Source organism: Gymnogyps californianus, chromosome 2, assembly GCF_018139145.2.
Source record: "Gymnogyps californianus isolate 813 chromosome 2, ASM1813914v2, whole genome shotgun sequence".
In the NCBI taxonomy this organism is placed as follows: domain Eukaryota; kingdom Metazoa; phylum Chordata; class Aves; order Accipitriformes; family Cathartidae; genus Gymnogyps; species Gymnogyps californianus.
Window position 1 is genome coordinate 416239 of NC_059472.1, and position 22536 is coordinate 438774.

The 22536-nt window shown below is 44.1% G+C and overlaps 1 protein-coding gene across 8 annotated transcripts in view; it reads left to right on the forward strand.

Moving 5' to 3' along the window:
• SCRIB (scribble planar cell polarity protein) overlaps positions 1-22536 on the forward strand; it is a 113728-nt gene that overhangs the window by 87621 nt on the left and 3571 nt on the right. For 6 of the 8 annotated variants that reach the window (XM_050915742.1, XM_050915744.1, XM_050915743.1 and 3 more), the window contains 9 exons: positions 2920-2967; positions 3207-3372; positions 7128-7296; positions 8874-8963; positions 9270-9458; positions 14555-14694; positions 15097-15134; positions 16000-16074; positions 17904-17955. In XM_050915742.1, the coding sequence (XP_050771699.1) occupies positions 2920-2967; positions 3207-3372; positions 7128-7296; positions 8874-8963; positions 9270-9458; positions 14555-14694; positions 15097-15134; positions 16000-16074; positions 17904-17955 (967 nt within the window). Of the gene's footprint in view, positions 1-2919; positions 2968-3206; positions 3373-7127; positions 7297-8873; positions 8964-9269; positions 9459-13705; positions 13871-14554; positions 14695-15096; positions 15135-15999; positions 16075-17903; positions 17956-22536 lie in introns of all 8 variants that reach the window. The other 2 variants (XM_050915740.1, XM_050915741.1) reach the window with 2 other exon arrangements.

Below are 22536 nucleotides of genomic sequence, written 5' to 3' on the forward strand. Positions count from 1 at the left end.
CTATTCCTTCTCCCCTCCGTGTATTCGAATCATGGAACCATTTAGGCTAGATGAGGCCTCTGGAGGTCATCTGCCTCGGTCCTCCATGCAAAACAGGGCAACCTTTGAAGTTGTATGAGGTTGCTCAGGCCCAGTCCACTTGAGTTCTGAATTTCCAAAAATGGAGATTTTGAGGCCACTGTGGGCAATCTCTTCCGGTGTATGGCCATCTCTGCTGTGAAGAGTTTTTTTTCCGATATGTTTTATCAGAAATCCTTTTATGGTAACTTGTCTGTTGCCTCTCATCCTTTTGCTGTGCACCTCTGAGAAGTCTGACCTTGTGCTCTGTAACCCCCCTCTAGGAAGCTGAATACAGGAATTAGATCCCCCTCTCCTGAGCCTCCTCTTTTCCAGACTGAACAAGCACAGCCTTCTGAGCATGTTTTCAAATGTCAAGTCCTGCAGCCCCCTAAATCATTTTGATGGTCTTCCACTTGACATGCTGCAGTTTGTTAGTGGCGTTCTTGTACTGGGGAGCCCCAAACTGGGCACACTGCTCTTGTAGGTGCTGCATAGAGAGGAAGGATTGCTTCCCTGGACCTGCTGGCTGCACTCCAGCAGCCCAGTACATGGCCAGCCCTTGCTCTGCAAAGGCATTGTCCTGACCTATGTTCAGCATGCTGTTGAGGCATCGCCCATGCTGTCTTCCCTGCCGGTCCTTCCTGAAGAGCTTGTATCCATGCATGGCAGCACTCCAGTTATGTGAGATCTCTGGAGCTGTCTGTTATAGACAATCATACTATCACTTCATTTACTAAACTAAAGAAGCAAAACACCGTCCCCTTTGACACCTCGTGTTTGGAAAGACCCTCTGTTCTCTTAATCATCTTACTGCTTTCCTTTTTCCCTGTTCCTATCTGAATTCTTGCTGGCACATCTCTGATGCAGATGAGATATCCTGTTTCACAGATTTCTTTCTACTGTGGGTGGGTTTGTTTCTTTTTTTTTCTTTCTTTCTTTCTGAATCTTAATTGACAGTACCTTTCCTTACATGTCAATAGGTCACACTCACCTTTTTCATAATCGTGCTATATACTGGGAGCTATGGCTATTCTGCAGTGACTTGTGACAGCAACTTCGTATAATATCTAAGCTAATCCTGTCCTCCCTCTGTCTAACTTGTCCTGCGTTAGTGCTCATCTGGCCTCATATTGATCTGGTTTGGTAAATTAATATGGGTCACAAGTCTTTCTTTACTGTTTGTAGGGTTGATTTTTGGCCATTTTAGCTTCATAGACTGATTTACTCGGAGTTAGATGACTGTCAGTAGAAGCTCAGGGAAGTTGTTAGCTAAGTCCAGGATGAAAAGGAAGTGGAACTTGTCTCTGGCATCTGCGACCCACCAGATGACCTAAGTTCATGAGTCAGATTGTATCTTGTACACAGATGATTTCTCCAGCTTCATAGTCTCTAGCTGATGTATTGTGGTTTAAGAAACAATTACTGATCCTGAAGTAGATCACCTTGTATTTTGCACTGTTAAATTAAATTATTTTCATTGTCCTCAAATCAACCTGTCATTCCAGGATGATATTCCAAACTATTTTGAATTTTGACAATGCTTGTCCCCATTCAGTGGAGTGGGATGAATGAAGTAATTTGCAGAGGTCTCGGACAACTCTGCATTTCTGTGAATCTGTATTCTGGTCTTTGCCATTCACAAATTTTATTCACACCTTCCTGGTTTCTGAGTCAAATTTGGCAATGAAAATGTTAAGCAAGGTTGGTCACAAAACTGATCTTTGAAGTCTCAGACAAATCTATGCAGTTCCTTTGTTTCAAAAATTATTTATATTATCAAAGGAGGATATTGGATTAATCTTCATTGCACCTGTTCCATTTTAATCTTTTCTATTTATTTTTGTTTTAATTATATTCATCTGTGAATATTTGTCCTATTGAAATTGAACAGACTGATAGCTCTGCTGCTCAAATTATTTTTGCCTGCTTCTTGATTTTTAAGAATATATTAGCTATTTTTTAGACATGAACTGCCACCCAATTAAAAAAGTCAATTAAAAATCCATGCTTGTCAGACTTGCAGTTTCACAAGTGATTTCATTCAGAATTGTTGAACAGTGATTATCTTGTCCCTGCAGGTGAGTGTATTGAGCTCTTAGTGTATTTAGCTCTTTCTTCTGTTAGCAGCAATCATTTCTATTTCCAGACATTTGCTTCTTAGCTAGAAGCTGCTTTTTTCTTCTTTTTTTCTTCTTCCCTTCTCTGTTATGGTGCTCCTTACTTACACAAAATTAAAAATTTCTGTTAGTTTTTGGAATGCGTTTGAATAAGGCTAAAGTTGAAGGTAGTCTACGTGCTCTCTTCTTGTGGTTCCTTTTCATTTGTGTAATTAAAAAACTTTTGTATTTTTAATAACTTTTTGGCAGTTCTCACTTTACCCTTACTGATTTCTGGTTCACAGATGGATTTTTCTGCCCCCTGTAGTTCTGCTTATCCAATATTCTGTTATTTATTCTGGTGGATACGGATTTCTTTCTTTCCTGACAGTGTTTCCACTTCTTAGAAGTTAATTTTTGATAGTTGCGTCTTTGATTTAAAGAAAGGCTAAGCCTCCTCCATCTTAAGCTAAGCCCTCTGCTCCTGTTCTTCACCTATTTCCCCATGTTTTTCAGTTTCTGCCCTTTTAAAAGTTGTCACCATCTGTTTCTGTTTAGCCCTCAATTTAACGTAAATCCTTACTACTCACGATTGCTAAGCCTAAAGTGGCGTTGTCTTGTGTTAATTCTGGGACTGTTTTGTGAACCAGTCCATCAGCTAATGTCCAGGACTGCTGCTGTTTATGTGGCATTGGTGACATTTGGCAGGAGTGGTGGTAGAAAACTTTCTTTTTAGAACGTGCCCCTTTCTCTGTATTCTTAGGAATTGCCTGGTCAGACCAGCACAGAGAATCCCAAAACTGCCCCGGAGGTGAGTTCTGGCGGCTGGAGCTGGAAGTAGGATGGGGACTCGCAGAGGATTCAGGCTTTCAGGGCTGTGGATGTGGAGACAGGATCACAGCGTGGGCACACAGGGGAGGGCTGGGGAGGAGGAGGAGGGTGTGGAGCATGTGGCTGGGGTGGGCAGGTGCGGGGCACGTGTTGGGGGCGATGTGGGGAGGGAGGTTTGGCTCGGTCGTTCTGTGGGCAGTGCTGGTGTGGCTCTCGCAGGTGGCCACACACAGCCCCAGTGGACTGCACAGCCCTGAGCAGAGATCCTTCCGTGAGAGGCAGAAGTATTTCGAAATTGAGGTGAAGCAACAGCAGATGGATAAGCCTCCCAAGCGTGTCTCCTTGGTAGGAGAGGATGACCTCAAGAAAATGAAAGAGGAGGAAGGTATGTTGGAATCTGTGCAAGGAAATTTGACCTGTTAAGTGAATCCTTTCTCCGTGGGAGGTATGAGAGAGCACACACACCAGAAATCCAGCACTTCCAAAAGCCCATGGGTGGTTATTCATAAGGCCTGGTAATAGCTTGAATAAGTGAATGTTAAGGAGTTTTGTGGATGCTCTACTGTTACTGTGTGGACTGGTGGAAGTGCTGTGGTGTCAGGGTTTCCTGTAGTTGGTAAACACTTCAATAAAATTTTAAAAAGCTACTACAAATGATGATGTTTCTTTGTAAGCTGGCCAGGCTGATATGCAGCAACGTGGGGTTGACCATGGCATCCTTACATAGTGTCTGACAGCAGAGCTTTTATTGCTCAGTATGCTGCTCTGATTTTGCACAGGGCTTGCAACAGGAGGGAAAATTACTGCTGTAGTTTTTGATGTAATTTCCTCCTGCTTGAGAGTTGTTTTAAAAGGTGATGAGGAATGATGTTAAGCGGAAAAAGGGCTTCTACTGAAATCCTGTCCTGTTCCATAAGAAAATACAGCTGGAATTTGACTCCTGGGTTTGGGAGCTGTGACTCTGTTGCTTGCAAAGATTATTGTAGAATTTATTTTGTAAATTCTTGGGTTTTGGGGTTTGGTTTGGGGTTTTGTTTTGGGTTTTTTTTTTTTTTCATTTTATAAATAGCTAGTCTTCTCTTTCCCACCTTCCTTCCTATATTCCTGTTCAGAGGCTGTTTGTGAATTTGTCCAGAGCATTAGAAACCTCCTCATTTTCACTTAGTAGTTCAGGAACATGAATACATTTTAAGACAAGAGTAAGCTCATAAAAGATAGAAAAGAAGGTAAGAAAAAGAAATTGCAACTTGTCATTTTGGGTTTCTTCAATGTGATGTGGCAAAAAAATCACAGGTCCAACATAAGAAGTTATCTGGGTACATCAGACTCTTACTATTGGCTAAGAGAGAGATGCAGGAGATGCAAAGATCAAGATACAAAGTATGGAAGGAGAAACTGTAGAGTAATTACGAGTTTCAGGCTTGCATTTCAGCTTGTTTTGAGATTTGCTAAGCAGGGTAGATGTGGAGAAACATCACCTTTAATCAGGATATCTCTGAGTACTAGAATTAAAAAAAAAAAAAATTAAAAAAAATTCCCTCTGGGGAACAGAGATCCTATGGCGAAGATTGTCTAGACAATAAATGAAGTTTTGGCTTACTCAGGATGAAACATCCCAATCAGTTATCTCAGAGTGATAAGTTACATCCTCTGGATCTTTGCAATTCCAGCACTTACACAAAGATTTCTGCTGCTTTGGGCTCCCACTGCTAGCAAACTGCAGCATTAGAGATTTCAGCATATAGGCACACCTACTTGCACAAGTGTTCTGTTCGCATTTGTTTACTTTAAAAATATTTAATAAAAGAGGCCAAGCAGTGTTATTACTTTGTAGTTATGGTAGACAGGTCAGAATAGAATAGAATATTTCAGTTGGAAGGGACCTACGACGATCATCTAGTCCAACTGCCTGACCAATGCAGGGCTGACCAAAAGTTAAAGCATGAAGTTCAACAAGGCCAAGTGCAAGGTCCTGCACATGGGTCGGGACAATCCCAAGCACAAATCCAGGCTGGGCGGTGAGTGGATTGAGAGCAGCCCTGCAGAGAAGGACTTGGGGGTGTTGATTGACGAGAAGCTCAATGTGACCCGGCAATGTGCTTTTGCAGCCCAGAAAGCCAACCCTATCCTGGGCTGCATCACAAGAAGCGTGGCCAGCAGGTCAAGGGAGGTGATTCTCCCCCTCTACTCTGCTCTCGTGAGACCCCACCTGGAGCACTGCGTTCAGCTCTGGGGTCCCCAACATAAGAAGGACATGGACCTGTTGGAGCAAGTCCAGAGGAGGGCCACGAAGATGATCAGAGGGCTGCAGCACCTCTCCTATGAAAACAGGCTGAGAGAGTTGGGGTTGTTCAGCCTGGAGAAGAGAAGGCTCCGGGGAGACCTTCTAGCAGCCTTCCAGTACCTAAAGGAGAGCTGATAAGAAAGCTGGAGAGGGACTTTTTACAAGGGCGTGTAGTGATAGGATAAGGGGTAATGGCTTTAAACCAAAAGAGGGTAGATTTAGATTAGCTATAAGGAAGAAGTTCTTTACTGTGAGGGTGGTGAGGCACTGGACCAGGTTGCCCAGAGAGGTTGTGGATGCCCCCTCCCTGGAAGTGTTCAAGGCCAGGTTGGATGGGGCTCTGAGCAACCTGGTCTAGTGGAAGGTGTCCCTGCCCATGGCAGGGGGGTTGGAACTAGATGATCCTTAAGGTCCCTTCCAACCCAACCCATTCTATGATTCTATGTTGTTAAGGGCATTGTCCAAATGCCTCTTAAACAGACAGGCATGGGGCATCGACCACCTCTCTAGGAAGCCTGTTCCACTGTTTGACCACTCTCTCTGTAAAGAAATGCTTCCTAATATCAAGTCTGAACTTCCTCTGACACAGCTTTGAACCATTCCCACGCGTCCTATCACCGGATCCCAGGGAGAAGAGATCAGCACCTCCCTCTCCACATCCCCTCCTCAGGAAGCTGTCGAGAGCAATGAGGTCGCCCTTCAGCCTTCTTTTCTCCAAACTAGACAAACCCAGAGTCCTTAGCTGCTCCTCATAGGACATGCCTTCCAGCCCTGTCACCAGCTTTGTTGCCCTCCTCTGGACACATTCAAGTACCTTCACATCTTTCTTAAATGGGGGGGCCCAGCACCGCACACAGTACTCGAGGTGAGGCCGCACCAATGCTAAATACAGCAGGATAGTCACTTCTCTTGCCCGGCTGGTTATGCCCTGTTTGATGCACCCCAGGATGTGGTTTGCCCTCTTGGTGCCAGGGCACACTGCTGGCTGCTATTGAGCCTGCTGCCAGCCAGCACCCCCAGATCCCTTTCTGCAGGGCTGCTCTCCAGCCACTCCTCTCCCAAATTACACTTGTGCCTGGCATTACTCTGTCCTAGGTGCGGAATCCAGCATTTGTGCTTGTTAAATTTCATGCCATTAATGATTGCTCAATCCTTCTGCAAGGCGTCGTGTCCTTTGAGAGAGTCAACAGCACCTCCCAGCTTAGTATCATCAGCAAACTTGCTAAAGGTGCATTCAACTCCTGCATCCAGATCATTGATAAAAATATTGAATAGCACTGGCCCTAGAATTGAGCCCTGAGCAACACTGCTGGTGACTGGTTGCCTGCAGAGAGCAGCCTGCTCTCTAGCCCCTTTTGTCCTTGATCCTCTTGTGACCTATATGTCTGCCTGCCTAATGGTTCCCCTGGTCCACTGCCATGTGTGGAGGCCCATCACCAGCACTCCAGGCTTTGGTCCCTCCAGGAGGCAAGGGGGAAGATCGAACTCAACACGTGTATGCAGATTCCTAGGGCTGTCCACTCTGGGGAAGCAGGCAGAAGAGTCTGCACACAACTTCCAGTTTGAGGATGAGTACACTCAGCATGATGAACTGTTGGAAATCTGTTCTATAGAGTGTCCAGAAATGGAATTTTAGTGAATAAGGAAGGAGGGACTGGGGGAATGGTGTAGAGTTTGTTACATCTGAAGCATTAGTGGAGTGGAGCAAAAACAAAGGCATCCATGGAGAGGGTATGGACTTAAAACAGCACAGACTTCCAGGGATGATGAGCATAAAGACCTGCCCAGAGGGTGCATCCTTGTGGGGGTTTAGCGAGTGCTTTGTGGTATAAGATGAGTCTGTCTTATTTTGGCAGCTCGAAAACTGCAGCAGAAGCGTACCCTTCTGCTGGAGGAAGAGGCAGAAGAGGATGAGATGGTAAAACAGGTGCCTGAGATGAGCACGCAGTCCAGTGTCATCATTGAAGGAGTTGAGTACAAGATTGAGAGACTAAATGGAAGGAGCATCCAGGCTCCAGCAATTCGGTAAGACAAGACTGGTAGCTCAGTACCACCCACATGTGTCAGAGGTGTCCCAGTATGAATAATTTCTGGGCAGTATTTATTCTTCAGCATGGAAATGGGCAGGTTTTTCCAGCTCTTTCTTTTCAGAAGAATAGCTCCTTCAGCTGTGCACTTGGATATGTAGAGATGTTGATTTTTAGAGACAGCTAATTCAAGATAAGCCCTGATGCTGAACCTAGGTTTGGGGTTTTTTAGGCTTTTGTTTCCTGGTTCCCCTGGACTTGTCCTCCAGGTTGCCTTGACGTTGTTTTTCTAATTATTGGGCGTAGAACTGGGGAATGAGAAAAGGCAGCTCATAAGACTTTAGATAAAAATGGAGTTGCACTAGAATAAAGCTAAAGCTGTCCTTATCTTACTCTCTCTTCTGAGTCTTTGGTACAGACATTCTTCTCTTCACAAACACTTTTATTGTCAGTCTTACAGTGGCTGAAAACACTTATGCTGTCATTTTGAATCTCATTTCTCTCCATTGTTTCTGTCCAGTCTCTATTGAGGAACTTTTCACATAATGAATGCACTGAGACCTTCCACCTCCTGTGCTGACAGGGCAACTCTAAGGAAGGACAACAGCCAGATGCAAACCAGCTTCTTGGTTTGATGTGAAGGCCTGCTTATCCCTACTGTTTTCATATTGAAATGTGGGAGGTTAGAGAACAGTAAGGCTGGATCCATCAGATGACTTTCAGTTGCTTATTATTTATGCTTGAACAAAGGCAAGGCAGTGGAATAGACTGAATTTGTGTTTCTTGAAATATTCTTTGTCATGCTAGAACAGAAACTGAAATTTAATCAAAATAAACCTGAGCAGTAAAAATAAGGGCTCAGAGTCATGATAAACTTTCTCACTGCCAACTGAGCCACAGTAACTGTGTGCATGTTCTTAACCTGTGGAAAACAGGCTTGTCTGACCTCCTTTCATTACAGATAAACTGAGTAGTATCTGCACGTGCACAGCTTAAGAGTGCAGATGGTAACTACAGCTCAGTTGATCTGAAGTTTGCAGTAATTTGGTTATGAGCGTAAAGCCTCAGTGTGTCAAGCAGTTGCGCATAGAGTGGCTACATTGAGAATCACTGTTCTGAGATCACTCAGGATTCGTCCCTAGCCCAGATGTGCATTCACTTACAACCCAGGAGGGTCATCCTTTGTTAACATTCATGCATATCTGACATCAGCAAAGGAAAAAGCTGGAAGCAGCCGGGCTGCCCATCACATAATGGCAGCTGGAGCGAGCCAGGCTACAACTGTCCAAGAACTTGTCAGCAAACACGATGCATTACATTTGAAGAGTGTGTGTGTGTTAGTGGATGGTTGACCTCCAAATGAAGAAAATGAGTTGTGATGTTAGAGTGTGAACATTTGTGAAATCAACAAGGAAATGCTTGCAGCAGTGGAGAAGGAGCTGTTGAGCAAAATCATCAAGGGTTGCGTCTTCAAATGGAACTAGTTGTTGCTTTCTGGGGCTTGGATCTGTTCTGAACCTTTCTTGGGTATGCCAGCCTGTGGTACTGTTAGCTGACGTGCTTGTTTTGCTCTAGGCCCTCTGAGGTCGATGAGAACAGCAGCTCACAGAGGAATTCACTGGAAGAAGGAATCAAGCCTGAGCAGAGAACCAACTCTATGTCTGGGTAAGTGGATCAGCAATGTCCTTTGCCTAGGAGCTGCCAGATGATGAAGCAGATGGCTCCTTTTTAGCAGACATAGGGTGTAAAAGGAAGGATTTTGTGGAGAAAGGGAAACTGTGATCGGAACCAACTTCTTAACAGAAGCTCACCTGTTAATGTGTCCTTCCATCTCCCAAGGTGATATCCTTGGATGTGGTACTAAACAGTTGGTTGGGGGTGTCAGTCATCACCTTTTATCTTGAAAACAGGCAGATAAGAGTTGTGGTGGACCAGGCCAGCCTACCTCTCCCTGTTTCTCTCTCTGCCCAGGTTGAGTCCATTGTATCTTGGAGCAGGGGATCCAGTGGCACCTGTGCGGACAGCCAAAGCTGAACGGCGGCACCAGGAGCGATTGCGAATGCAGAGTCCTGAGCTTCTGAGTGGTCAAGAGAAGGAGCTTTCTCCAGCAGAACGTCGTGCTCTGGAGGCAGAGAAACGAGCAATGTGGAGGGCAGCACGGTGAGACAGAAGAACCTTCGCTGTTCTCTTCACTAGGCTAGTTCAGGAAAAGGGGACCTGCTGCATGTCTTTTGGATTACACGGTATTAAAAACAGTGAATAAACAAGCCTTCCTAAGTCAGATGTTAGGGGAGGTTATACGCTATCTGTTCAAACAGTGCAAAGCATCCGCCGCTTGGCTGAACTCATCTGCTTCTGACAGCTACATGGGTGAGATGTCTCTTATATTTCAACAGTGCTTGCACAATCATGAGGACAGTAGAGTTTTATGAAAAACATAACTTAAACACCTTTATGTGACGGTGAATGTATTCCTTCCCTCTCAGCACACAGCTTCCCACCTCCTTTGTAACACACGAAAAAGATGATATTTATTGAAGCTGCAAGGTGACATATTCAAAATGAAAAATGGAAAGAGCATTTCACATATCCAGTGTTGCTAGACTGGAAAACCTGCTGAAGCCAAGAAATTAGCAAGATGAGGGCATTCTTATCCACACAAGCTGTTTCATCAGCTATGAAAGAGTGATTAAACATTGTTTTGGAAGAAAGAGAACTTCCTAGCTCAGAACTTAAGACTTGAAGCTAGTCCATACATTTACTGTGTCATATAATTCCTTTCAAAAATTAGTCAAGCCGCTCCTATAACTAATTATAGTTTTCTTCCTGTAATGTTCCTGTAGGAGGCATTCAAAGGACAATCTGCAACAGTCTCTTCAGGGGTTTGAATGAGAGCTTTTAGAGGAACAGGGCTGCTAGTGACTCATCCTTGCCAGCCTGCTAGATAAGATGCTGGAAGGATTACCGTGAGTTGCGATACCACTTGGCAGTTCCAGTGTTTGTGCTTAGACATGGATGATAATGGTGCTGTCATCTTCTGGGGAGGCTCTGAGGATGAAGAAATATATAGTGGAATCCTCAATGAGAGTTGGCTAATTATCTAGGGCTTTGAGGGTACAAAGCTTCCCGTTGTTACTTGATCATGTAACATCTGCTTATGGTTTATTTAGAGCTGGACTAATGTTCCTAGTACCAGGGCTTTTGCCCTTCAAGAAGAACTTTCTTGGTATGCTCCAACTCTTTGCCTTGGATGAGTCCTTTGCCTGGTCTGTCTCAGCTGGAAATTTTTTTCTGAAGCACTGCCTTAGTTTCACTGCACTGCCCTGTAATGTCAGAAAGCTGAACAGGTCACTGGAAAGCCTGTTTGTTATATGGCACCTTGATTTGGAAGAGATTGATTTCTGTCATCTTGTAGTGTATTTGTTAGACCTTTGAAGCTGGCCCTGCTTTGAGCAGCTTTTGGACCAGATGACCTCCCGAGGTCCCTTCCAACCTGAATTACTTTGTGAGTCTATACTTAGTAACCTCTCCTTCCCTGGCTCCCCACTAATGGGGATGCCTGCATACAGGCACAGTGATGAGTCAGGATGCCAACAGAGTGTGCTCTGGCAGGATTGTTTCTGCCCTGTGCTATCGTTTCATGCTCCAAATACTGTGGGGTTCTGTCTGCTGCTCTGATTCACTGAATGTTCTGCTGTATTTGGCATCTCATGCCTGTTCTAGTTGATGCTGTTCCCATGGTTTCTGTGTCACAACTTCTCAGGTGGCATCATTTGCAAATGGAAGTTCTGTATTTTCACATTTAGCCAGGAACAACGCTTTTACAAAAATACAAGTGGAAGAGAATTTGTAAACAATGCCTGCTGAAACAGATGCATAGCCCTTGTGTTATAGGGCTAGAAGCTGCGTAGGTGTTGCGGAGCCAAATGTGTGCTTACAAACCATCGCTCAGAAGAGGTTGGCTGGGACTGAGATGACCAGATCCAAATTCTTGCTCTGGCATATACTTCCTTCTGACATTGGACAGATCACCGAGTCCCTCTGTGCTGCAGATGCGTGGAGAGAGGACTGTAATAGCATTTTTCTGTCTCACTGGAAGGCTATGAGCATTGAATACATTAAAAACTGACTGTCAGTATGATGCTGTGTAAGCACCACAGTGTCGTCAGGAGTAGACATCTTGCACAGAGTTGCTGTTCAGTCTTTGCACCTAAAAAAAAAAAGCTCCACTGTTGTATGTGATCCAACAAAACAGAAGTCTGTCAGGCTTCTCCTCCTGAAAATCAACATCACTGTGCTTGGAGAGGTGGTACAGACTGATCCGTCATCCCTTCCTGATTAGATATGCAGGATTTTCTCCCTCATGCCTCCACTTCCCATGCATATTTCTTCATACGATGGGGCAGGCTTTATGAGGTAATGTCAGCTCTGATTCCGCCTAAGCCTAGGCATTAACATATCCAAGGAATGCTGTAATAAAAGCTTTGTTTAAGATGGGTGTAGAAGGGACAAACATGATGTTGCCTGCGCAAACCTTTGAAAGCAAAGCCATTATAAGGACATTGCTCATGTCACAGAATGTACACCACTTGCCTCAGGACTCTGTTCTTCCATGAACTTGTTGCTGTTTCCAGCAGATAAAGACATCTGAAAAATGCTGGGGGGGGCAGGGGGCAGGACTTTTTTAGGTGATCGCATGATTTGCTCCTGTAACATTACTGTACATCTGACTGTGCTTTTGGGTTAGCTAGGATTTTGTTGGAATTGCTTAGGGCACAGTAAAAGGTCTACATTACACTGTAGAAGGGTTAGTGAGTGTTCAGTATAAGGGTTTTGTTTACTATGGGCAGGAGAGAGATCCCTGCATTCCAAACCTTCAGTCTCTTCTCTTCTAAGTTTTGTTCATGGAAAATGAACTAGTGAAGCGAGAGCCTTTTAGAGGTAAGAATACATGACAGGGAGAAGCTACTTGCAGCTGTCTTGCTCTTCAGTTATCAGATCCAGTGTTACTGTTTTAAGTTCTGCAGACCAGGTCCTCAGCTCCACTTTGCTTCTGATACCAAGGTATAGCTTTTTTTTCAGTTCTTAGAGAAATGGCTGGCTGATTCCTTGGGTAGGGTTAAGGCCTTGCTTATTTTGGCATTGGCAGGAATCAGTCAGTCACTGTAATGTGCTCCTTTTTGTAAGACAAGAATGGACTGTTCCCTGCTACCACAGATCTCCCAGGATGGTCTGGCCTTCTTAGGATCCCCCTTCTATAACTGCTAGAGCAGGCACAGTGACATGATGGCAGCCAGGGCTCAGGTCTTATTTCCAGAGGCCCCCAGGCAGCACTGCATGTGCTGTGTGGGAGGGAGGACTGTATTGCCCTGCACATGGTGCTGCAGCCTCACTAACCTGTATTTTCTTTAAGTGCATGCCACTGATTTTATTACTTTCTTTCTAATCTTCTATCTTCTGCTTCTTTCCAGTTCTCTGGTCTGTGTGCTGTCACTCGTGACCCCATCAGTTTGCACCTTCTTGGGCTTTTCCTTTTTCTCCCTGTGTCGTCAGTGCTCTGCCAGGACGTGTGATGCGCCCCCCCTTCCCCCCCGCCCCCCCCCCCCCCCCAGCACACACCCCTGTGCTCCGTTGGGACAAACACACTGGGACCCATGCTACATAAGTGTTCTGGGCACACACAACCGCTGGCATTCGTGCCATAGGAAGAGTGTGATTAAGAAGGTACAGGCACATACCGAGGGGGGCAGGTGTCCAGCAAGCGCTATATGCATCTTGGCAGTTTTCCTACCATGCACATGCTATTTTACGGATGCACTCACCTCTTCAATTGCATGTGTTCCAGGGCCTGTGGCAAATAGACCTTTAGTAATGTGCTTGTCCATTTTGCTTCCCCTTTTCTCGTGGTCAAAGGTGCATGCTAACAGATGGTTAGATATATGTATGCAAATGTACACTAAGAGACTATCAAATATGTGCACGCACGCTCACTCATGCCCTGTACTCCCTCAGTCTCCTTCACACACACACACGCACACACACACTTCTTTGTAACTACCTCCTGGGCCTTTTCGATTGGTCTGCTGGGTGTTTCTAGTCCTCTCCTCCTAGCCTGTGAGCAGGGCAGTCTCTAGATGCTGAGGCTCTGAAGGCTAATGCACATCATCCCAGATTGCCCTCTGAAGGTTCCTGCTTCTTCTGCAGCAGTTGGTGTTGGACAGGATCAGATATAGGAGCCTGTTTTAATCAAGGCTACCCCTATATCAGACCCATATTTCTCCTTGCCAGGGTATGTTCCTGTATCTGTTTCTTTCTTTCCCTGCGCTTGTCCACTGCGATGTTCATCACCGTCATCTCCTCTTCCTCTTCCTCCTCTTCCTCCTCCTCTTCCTCCTCCTCCTCCTCAGATCCTCAGCTCTTGAAGACAGTATTAAACAGTACGAGCAGGATCTGGCCAGGAAGCTGTACCAGTCCCGACAGTGGGCACCTGCTCCCGGGGCCAGGCCAGCTCAGATGTCTAGTCCAATGCAGAGTCACGCCTCAAGAATCCCTGGGTCAGGAAGCCAATCCAGGTGTGCACAGCCCCCTCCCTGCCAGCTGCATGCTCAATAGTCCTGTCTGTATCCCTACATCCTAACGCAGTGCTCCCAGCTGTGGCCTGCTAGGGGTAGGGAGGAAATGTTAGTGGTTGCTGGTGTTCATTTCCCTGAGGTCCCACAGACTACTGGCAGCTGTCTCAATGAGAATGAGGGGGGATACTGGGTCTGTTTGATTGGGAGAAGGGAGCAGACATTTCTGAGGGCTGAGCCCACTTTTTCTTAGCTATTTCGTAATCTCCTGATGGCTGAAGAGGGTTAAGATGCAACACACTGAGAGCACAGAGGAGAGGAAAGCCCTGAGAACTGATCCTATTCATTTGAGCCCCTGCAGTTCCTTTCACAGCTTGGGTTGCTCTCCCATCGTATGTGGCACCTCTGGAAAGGCCTGCAGCTTCTCAGTGCGTTGATGCTTAGCTCTAGGCTGTGTCTGTTCAACACATATGATAGCATCTGTGTTTCAGGATGACAGCAAACCAAGCTGTTCTCCTCTCCTGCTTTGAAAGTCTGTCTGCCTCAGGGAACCAAGGGTGCTTAATTTCGCCTTTCTGCACTCAGCCTGTTGACTGTGGTCTGGCTGCTGGGCACAGAATCGGCATTATCTCTTATTGAGAAGGCAATGTCTGATGTCTTTTTCTCCCTCCCTCATTTCTGAGGCAGGATGAAATCACTTGAACAGGATGCTCTTAAAGCCCAAATGGTTATTGCCAAGTCCAAGGAGGGGAAAAAACGCAGCACACTGGAGCAGCTGGCAGAGTCACCTTCACCTGTTCCTACCCCATCGCCAACACCACTGGAAGGTACTGTATAGCTGTCTCTGTCTCTGAGGAAAAGAGTTAATGCTTCTCTAGCTTAACTTGCTTGAAAGCAGACCTGTTGAAAGTAATTTCCTCCTTCAGCCTAGACTGGAAGGTCCTTTGGGGCATATGACATCTCTCAGCATAGGGGATGGGCTTGATCTGTAGAAAACAGGAGAGAACATCTGAGGTATGGTTCCAGGGAACCAGAGCAGAAATAAAACCAGCATCATGACTTTTTAAAAAAAACAGGAAAGAGGCATTTGTTCTGAGAAGGCAGTGTCTTTTTCTGAGCGTAGTCTTTTATCACACCTAAATGCTGCTAAATGGAAGGGGCAGATTCGGGGAAGTGTTGCATATAATACAGCCATTCACTAAATAGTGCTTTTCTGTCATCTTTTGCAGATTGCAGTCCCAGAAACGTCACTTCGCCGGGAAGGCTGGTATGACATACTTCTGCTTGCTTTTGTTATCTCTCCTATAATCCTGGGGTTTCTCAGTTGCTCAGCTTGGGTGTGGACTGTGCATCTGGGCCATGGGATCCCTACTTAAGTATTTAAGCCAGGTCTGGCTGCACGATATACAGAATTGTAAAGAGGGCGCAGTGGATGGAGCTCTGCCATACCCATTGCTAGAGGCATCCCCCCTTTTTTTGCAACTACGATGTAACATCTGGTTTCTGTTTCCCTGTTTTATTATTTCATTGCTTTCTGGGTTCTTCATCTCCATGTTCAGAAAGCCTTTCACTTCAGAGACTTTGGCCCCTTGTTTCCTCAACAGCGTAAAACTGAAACTTCAGCTGAAATCAGCGTTTTCCTTTTTCTCCACTGTATAAATGCAACAGGACATTGTTGCAGAGAACTGTCAAAATTAGTAAGACAGACAAACGGAAGAGTGGGAGTGGCTGCACAGAGAGGGGACCTGGTTTTTGCCCAAGGTCACGCAATACAGCCAACTCTGGATTGAAATCCTGACTGTGCTACAGCCATCAGGAATCTTGCCACAAATTTTCTCACGAAAATAGGTTTCCTACCTAACTTGGTGTGCATGTGCATTTTACTGGAGCACATAATTTTTTCTCTGCAATTTGGAACTGCTGTCCTGACACCAGAACAGCTAAAAAGACAATGTCCCAGAGGTGCCTCGTTTTCAGAGGCTGTATCCAGGCACTCTTGGCACTAACTGAGAATGATGCTCTGCTTCTGCTTTTATCTCTGCATAGATTGCTCAGCTTGCTGCTGGTTTTCCATCCATTTCTCTCCCCTTACTCTCTCTTCTCTGTTTCTTCTCTTTTGCTGTCCCTTCTAGTCCATGTCTGAAAAGAAGTTTGACTACCGGGAATTTGCTGCTATTCCTTCCTCCAAACCTGTTTACGAAATCCAGGTATAAACTGCATGCTGAACCATCTGTTAGATTGGTTAGGGCTTGATTTGATGGAAGTGCCTGCACATGAAGTGATAACCTTCAGAGCAGAGGTTGAATGATTTGAGGAAGTCCTCTTCAGAGGCCCTGTCTGTGTGGGAGGCAATGACAACCAGCCATGCTGTATAACTGATGGTTTATTGGAGACTTCAGTCGAGTGGAATTGTGAAAAAGTTGGTCCAGATGGTTTTAAAATTAATGACAAAAGCTTTGCAAATATAAAGCAGCTACATCTTTACCTTAATTGATCCTGAAATATTTTTAAGTGAAAGATGAGAACTAAACGGGAAGAAAAAACTATAAAAATGATTGCCAACAAATTGCAAATTGGAGAAAATGTTAACTTCAAACTGGAATGTATCCAGCATCCTGCCCAAAAAGCAGCTGCGGTGACAATTCTCATAAGTTTTTTGGATCAGTGCAGTGCTTTTTGGCTGGGCTGTGTTCCTCAGCAATGCATGCCAAAGTCATCACAGCCCCCTGTGCTCTGCTCTCTGCTGTTCTTGAAGAGCATGACTTCTACCATACATTTGCTTTATTTCTAAATCACTAAATGGGCTGAGATCATCTCCCCCTCTTTCCTGTCTCCTCCAATTTTGCTGCTTGCACAAAATAGGCAAGTTTATATGGAAATGAGGGCTTCTTGCACTCTCACAGCTGTGAAACTTCCCTAATGCTTTCCATATAAGTGTATAGAGCCGCCATCCTTTATCCTACAACTAAAGAAAAATTAAGCTGCTCCTCACTTGTGCTCTTGAGCTGAGCCAGAAAATCCCTAAAGATAGATTTTGATCAGTAGTGGCCAGAACTTTCAGACGAGTTTGGCATTTTTAAACTTGCTGAATACTGAGCTCTTCTGAAACCCTATCCTTACATTTGTATAGCTCAGAGAAGTGTTGAGCTCAGTGTAAGTACTGTGTACAAACCTAGAAAGAATAGTAGAAGTAACAAATGCAGCCACTTCTGAAGTAAACAGATTACCTCAACAGAATACTTTGACCTTTCTATCCTTGAAGCACTATATACAGCTAGATTAAAGTCTCTATTTCAGCAAAATAAGTAGGGCTTGGGACATTTATGCCTGTCCCGAGAGTAGTGCTGATTTTCAAGCCACCTCAAGTTCATGACCACGAGCAAAGTTGTTTTCTCATGGTGTTGTCACTCGGGTCTGATGAGCTACAAACAGCTCTGGTTGTTGGAATGGTCTTCATTTTGTGAAGGCTTTAAAATTAGCAGGAACTGGTGGAGTTTCATGATTATCACTTAGCCATTTCTTCAAAGCTGTCTCTGCCATCTGTTGGGATGTAACTGCTTCCTGCCCCACATCAGTTCTCTATACATACCTGAATATAAAGAAGAAAGTTGATTTTGCATAAGAAGCTAGGCCTGGGAACAGTGCAGATGCAGAATTAGGATCCAGGACTCTCTAGGAAATGTAGTTCATGTCTTTGCTCTTCTCCCATGTTTCTACTCATTTTCTATAGTCTTTACGCTTTCTGCCTTTCATGTTGCTTCCTATCCTCTCTTCCCTACACACACAAAAAAGAGAAGAGCTCTGATGGGCAGACACACACCTCATCCTGCCATTCAGGCAATGGGCTGCTTGACTTTAGCAGAAAGGATTAATGTTGTAATCACGTGCATTCACTGAGGGTCATGCCCCGGCTGCTGTATCACCAGTGCCTTTGAGGGCCAAAGGTTCTCTGTAGTGTGGTGGAAGGCTGGAGGTGGGGAATTATCTGGCACTAGTGTTACAGAGGTGGATGCTCATGTCTTCTGTTCTCTTCCAGTCACCTGATGCAGCTGATGACCTCAGATACATAGATGACAGAAATAACTCAGGTAAGCTCATGGCCAAAGGAGTCTTTGTACTACTTGCTTCCCACCACGGTTCTAGAGGGTTCCCCTTTGCCTGCTTGTGGAATCAACCCTGAGGACTTCAACTTCTTGCTGCTTGAAGCAATGTCCTATTTTGTCCGTTCTAGAATGAAACCTCCAAACTCGCCACGTTCGGTTTGGGTAGGATATTTGCATTGTGCTTTAGTGATGGCTAATTTGCTGAGAATGGTGTGTAACAAGCATGCCTAGTTTTCTTCCGTTTTTGTGTTCTGGAGTAAAGAGTGGTAGTAGAATGTGGGTGGGAAGTTTTGGCCTCTGTCACCTGCTGTAAGTGGATAACGTCCGTTGTTCAGGGTCTGCTTTGTGCCCCTTTTGCTAGAGCAAAGACTCTTGCTGCCTGCAGCAGGCAGCTGCAGATGAATTCGTCCTGGTTTAAGACTTGAGAGCGTTTGGGTGCTTAAGTACCCAGGTGACTCTCCAAGTCTACACTTGTGGATCTGTGTGCACGGTCACCTAAATAAACAGTAATTAAAGCTTTGACTGCTGTATCTCTTCAGGCTGTACTAGCTATGGTATGTCTTTCTGTCCCCAACTATAATAAATAGACAGGCTCAGACTATCTCCCTCTTCATTCTAGATGGCTGTAGTAGTAGTGTGGAGCTCAGCGGGGCCTGCCTGCTCCTTAGTAGTACTTCTGTTTCCTTCAACAGTTGATGCTGGTTTTCTTCTACCTGTTTTGCAGCTATTTTTTTGCCCCTTTATTTTATACAAGGAACAGTTTCTCTCTCAATTTTATCTTGGCAAATCTCTCTGAGTAAAGGCTGCACTCCAGACAGCTGATCCATGTATGGGCCGTTTCCAGAAGGAGGTTCCGCTGCAGAGATACTCAAGAAAAACTTACTTTCCTGAGAACAACATCTGTTCTTCATCCCTCGGAGTAAACCTCTCAACCCAGGGTTATTCTCTTGAGGTAGTCCATTCAGTCAGTGTACATAACTATGAGGTCACTGAAGGGTCGGGAAATAATCAGCAATTGCTTAAGGGCTTCAGACCTCACTATTGCCTGTCATTGGTCTGTTGGGCCCTCAAATAGAATAAAAGCCATAAAGAAAAGAGTGTGGTGCTCTATCAAGAGTTTTTTAACCCCGTCCTTAGTCCTTAAGTCAGCACTGTATGAGGCTGTGATGTGTGTGAGGCACCAAAAAAATGCAGGTTTTTCCAAATCCGTTTGGAAGAATAGCAGATGAAGATGCAACTAAGCTCTTTTGGTATGGGATAAAGCTCTCAAATTTTTTTTAGATTCTCCCCCGCCCCCATCTCATTCTTCCAGGCAGTGTAGCATTCCAGTCAACATATAGATTTTTATTTTTACATAGATTTTGGCAAGTTGTAACATCTGTATGAGGAACTTAAAAAAAATCCTCCTTTTCTGCATCAGTTCCAGCCTCCTGCTAGGCCTGCTTTTGTCTCTTTTCAGATATCCTTCTCAGAACATGTAGAGAAAATATTTGGAATAAAATATTTCTCTGGGAAAATACTTGAGAATTGGAGTGATTTTTACTTGCATTTTTCTTTACCATAAAAGGAAAGGAAACCAGTTACCAAAGATCAAAGGAGTATATGCTGAACTAGTTCAAAACAACACTACGTGTGTGCATTCTCCTCCTGCCCCCCCCGCCCAGCTTCATTTGCAACTCCCAGCATTTCAGGCACCAATTTGACATACCCTATCAGCCCTTTCAGTTCTGTGTGTATTTAATACAGCTTGAAAGAGATCTAATTGCTCCATTTAGTGATACCTTTTCTCTGTATACCTCTACACACACTGGGATTTTAATCAGAATTATCCTTGATCATGGAATTATGGCTTTTTGATCACATGGTAAACTCATAAGCAATTCCTAAACTTTAGGCTAGAAAAGCATTATGGCAGAAACTCCAAGGATATCTTACTGCTGACTGCAGGAAAGCATTAGCATCTCTCTCTTTTGAACGTCTTTCAAAGCACACCATTTTCTTCTTGTCCATTGCAGATGGGCTCTAAGAAATAGTTCTTTCCATTCTCGGGTCTGACTTCATGGTCATCATCTTTTAAATGCATTTAAAAACATTTATTCCAAGGTTTTCAAGAGGCCATGAAGTTATTGAACTACGTAATAGCATTTTTAGGGTGGAACCGTGCTATATGTGTGCTTTATGACATAACTTTTCCAGATCACTTAGAGCCAGAGTCTTTTGCTTTCTGTCGTGGTTTAACCCCAGCCAGCAACTCAGCACCACGCAGCCGCTCACTCCTCCCCCCTCCCAGTGGGATGGGGAGGAGGATCGGGGAAAAAAAAAAGTAAAAACTCATGGGTTGAGGTAAGAACAGTTTAATGACTAAAGTAAAATAAAATATGATACTACTAATAATAATAATGAAAAGGAATATAACAAAAAAAAGAGAAATAACACCCAAGAAAAGACGAGTGATGCACAATGCAATTGCTCACCACCTGCTGACCGATGCCCCAGCAGCGATCTGCCCCTCCCAGCTAACTGCCCCCCAGTTTATATACTGGGCATGATGTTCTATGGTATGGAATACCCTTTTGGCTAGTTCGGGTCAGCTGTCCTGGCCGTGCTCCCTCCCAGCTCCTTGTACACCTGCTTGCTGGCAGAGCATGGGAAACTGAAAAGTCCTTGACTCAGGATAAGCGCTACTTAGCAACAACTAAACCATCAGCGTGTTATCAACAGTATTCTCACACTAAATCCAAAACATAGCACTGTACCAGCTACTAAGAAGAAAATTAACTCTATCACAGCTGAAACCAGGATACCTTCCAATCTTATAACTATCAGGTTTCAGAAATACATCCTTGATAACTTTGTATTGCACTTATTACTGGATACCTACTTATGGTATGTAAGAAACTACTTTTGTCCTCACCGTCTTTGTCCACTTGGGATGTATAATGTCTACAGCAACTTATACAGGAAAGGTATCTTTTTACCCTACACTGGACTAATCACTACTGTATTATTAGTTTTGTCTAGAACTCAGCTCAGCAGCTCATATACACATAGGCATGAAAGATGATCTCTTCACCTTCTTGTATTGTTTATTTATCCCTATCCAGCCTTTTTAGCTACATCTCTCCTCCAAAGACTTGCGTCCACCGTTTTGTTCTCCAGACTTCCATTTTACAGATTCTTTCCCACCAAAATGCCAAAATTTCACAAAACTAGAACCTCTAGATTCATACTAGTTGCAATGCCTGTGCTCTCTTCCCGTATTTTCTGATTTCTCTCATAGGATAGGAAGCTTGTACTGGTTCAGAATATACCAGTATCCTGTTTGGCTGGAAGTGAGTTCTTAAGGAAAGACTGTAAGAAACAGAGAAAATGAGCTTGCATAGAGGCATAGTCTCAATTTTCTGTAATCACCTATTAAGTAGGGATATCTTGAGCCAGGTATTGTATCTACATCATCAATGGAATGATCCTCTATAAAAGTGTCTAGATTTTTTTTTTTTTTAATCTTTCATGACACTTTGTGGCATTGAGTTCCATAATTAGGCATTTTGTTTAATTCTGTTTCTGGATAATTTCCTTGGGTTTTCTGGGACACAGTGAATAACTATGTCTTATTCACTCTTTCTGTACCATTCATGTAGGCCAGTTTCATATCAGTTACCTTTCTTCCAGGCTGAAGAATCCTAGTTCTTCTTTGTGGGAATCGTTCCCACACCCCTCTGGACCTTTTTTTATTTCATCTATGCCATTTTTAAGGTAGAGAAGGAGAACAGGGCTGCATGCAGTATTGCAAATGTAGGTATATGATGAGTTTATGCAGCGGCAGAAGGTGTTCTGTATGTTCTCCCATCTTTTCTGATATCTAATCCTCAAAAGTGAAATGGTATTGCTGAGAAGTGTGCCGGTGTTTTCAGAAAGCTCCCCCTAATGACTACAGAATCATAATCTCATTTTAAGGATGTTGCATTTTATATGCAATTGGGATTATATTACTTTTATTGAGCTTAAGCATCATCCAATAGCGTAAAAATAATCTAAGTCAGCACGAGGTTCTAGCTAGTCCAATATTGTGTCTGATGCGAGCCACTGGGAATGCCAAGAAAAGAGCATAAAAGAAGAAAAGCATAAAGGGATTCCTTCTAGAATACTACTCCAGGCTACAACAATCTGTGTTTTAGCACTTTCTAAGCCAGAGGCCTTTAATTTTAGAGTTATTTCTTTCTTGAATCTGTTCACATTTGCAGTAAATTTTACCTTCCACATCATGGCCCAGTCAACTCTGTAGAATCCTAATACCCTTTTTTGTAGTTGTTTCATTTGACTACCCTGATACACAGCTTGGTATCATCAGCAGTTTCTCTTAATACAGTCTTCATCACTTCTACTCCTTCTCATTAGTTACCAAATGCTGACCCTAATACAGATTAGCTGCTCTATGTTGTGATAGCAGGTAATATCTTCCTGCACTTTTTCCGTGTGTTAACTTCTTATTTACCCACTAAAGGACATGCCGTCTTATCCCATGGCAGCTTGTTTTTGTTAAGAGCTTTGGCGGAGGAACAATCG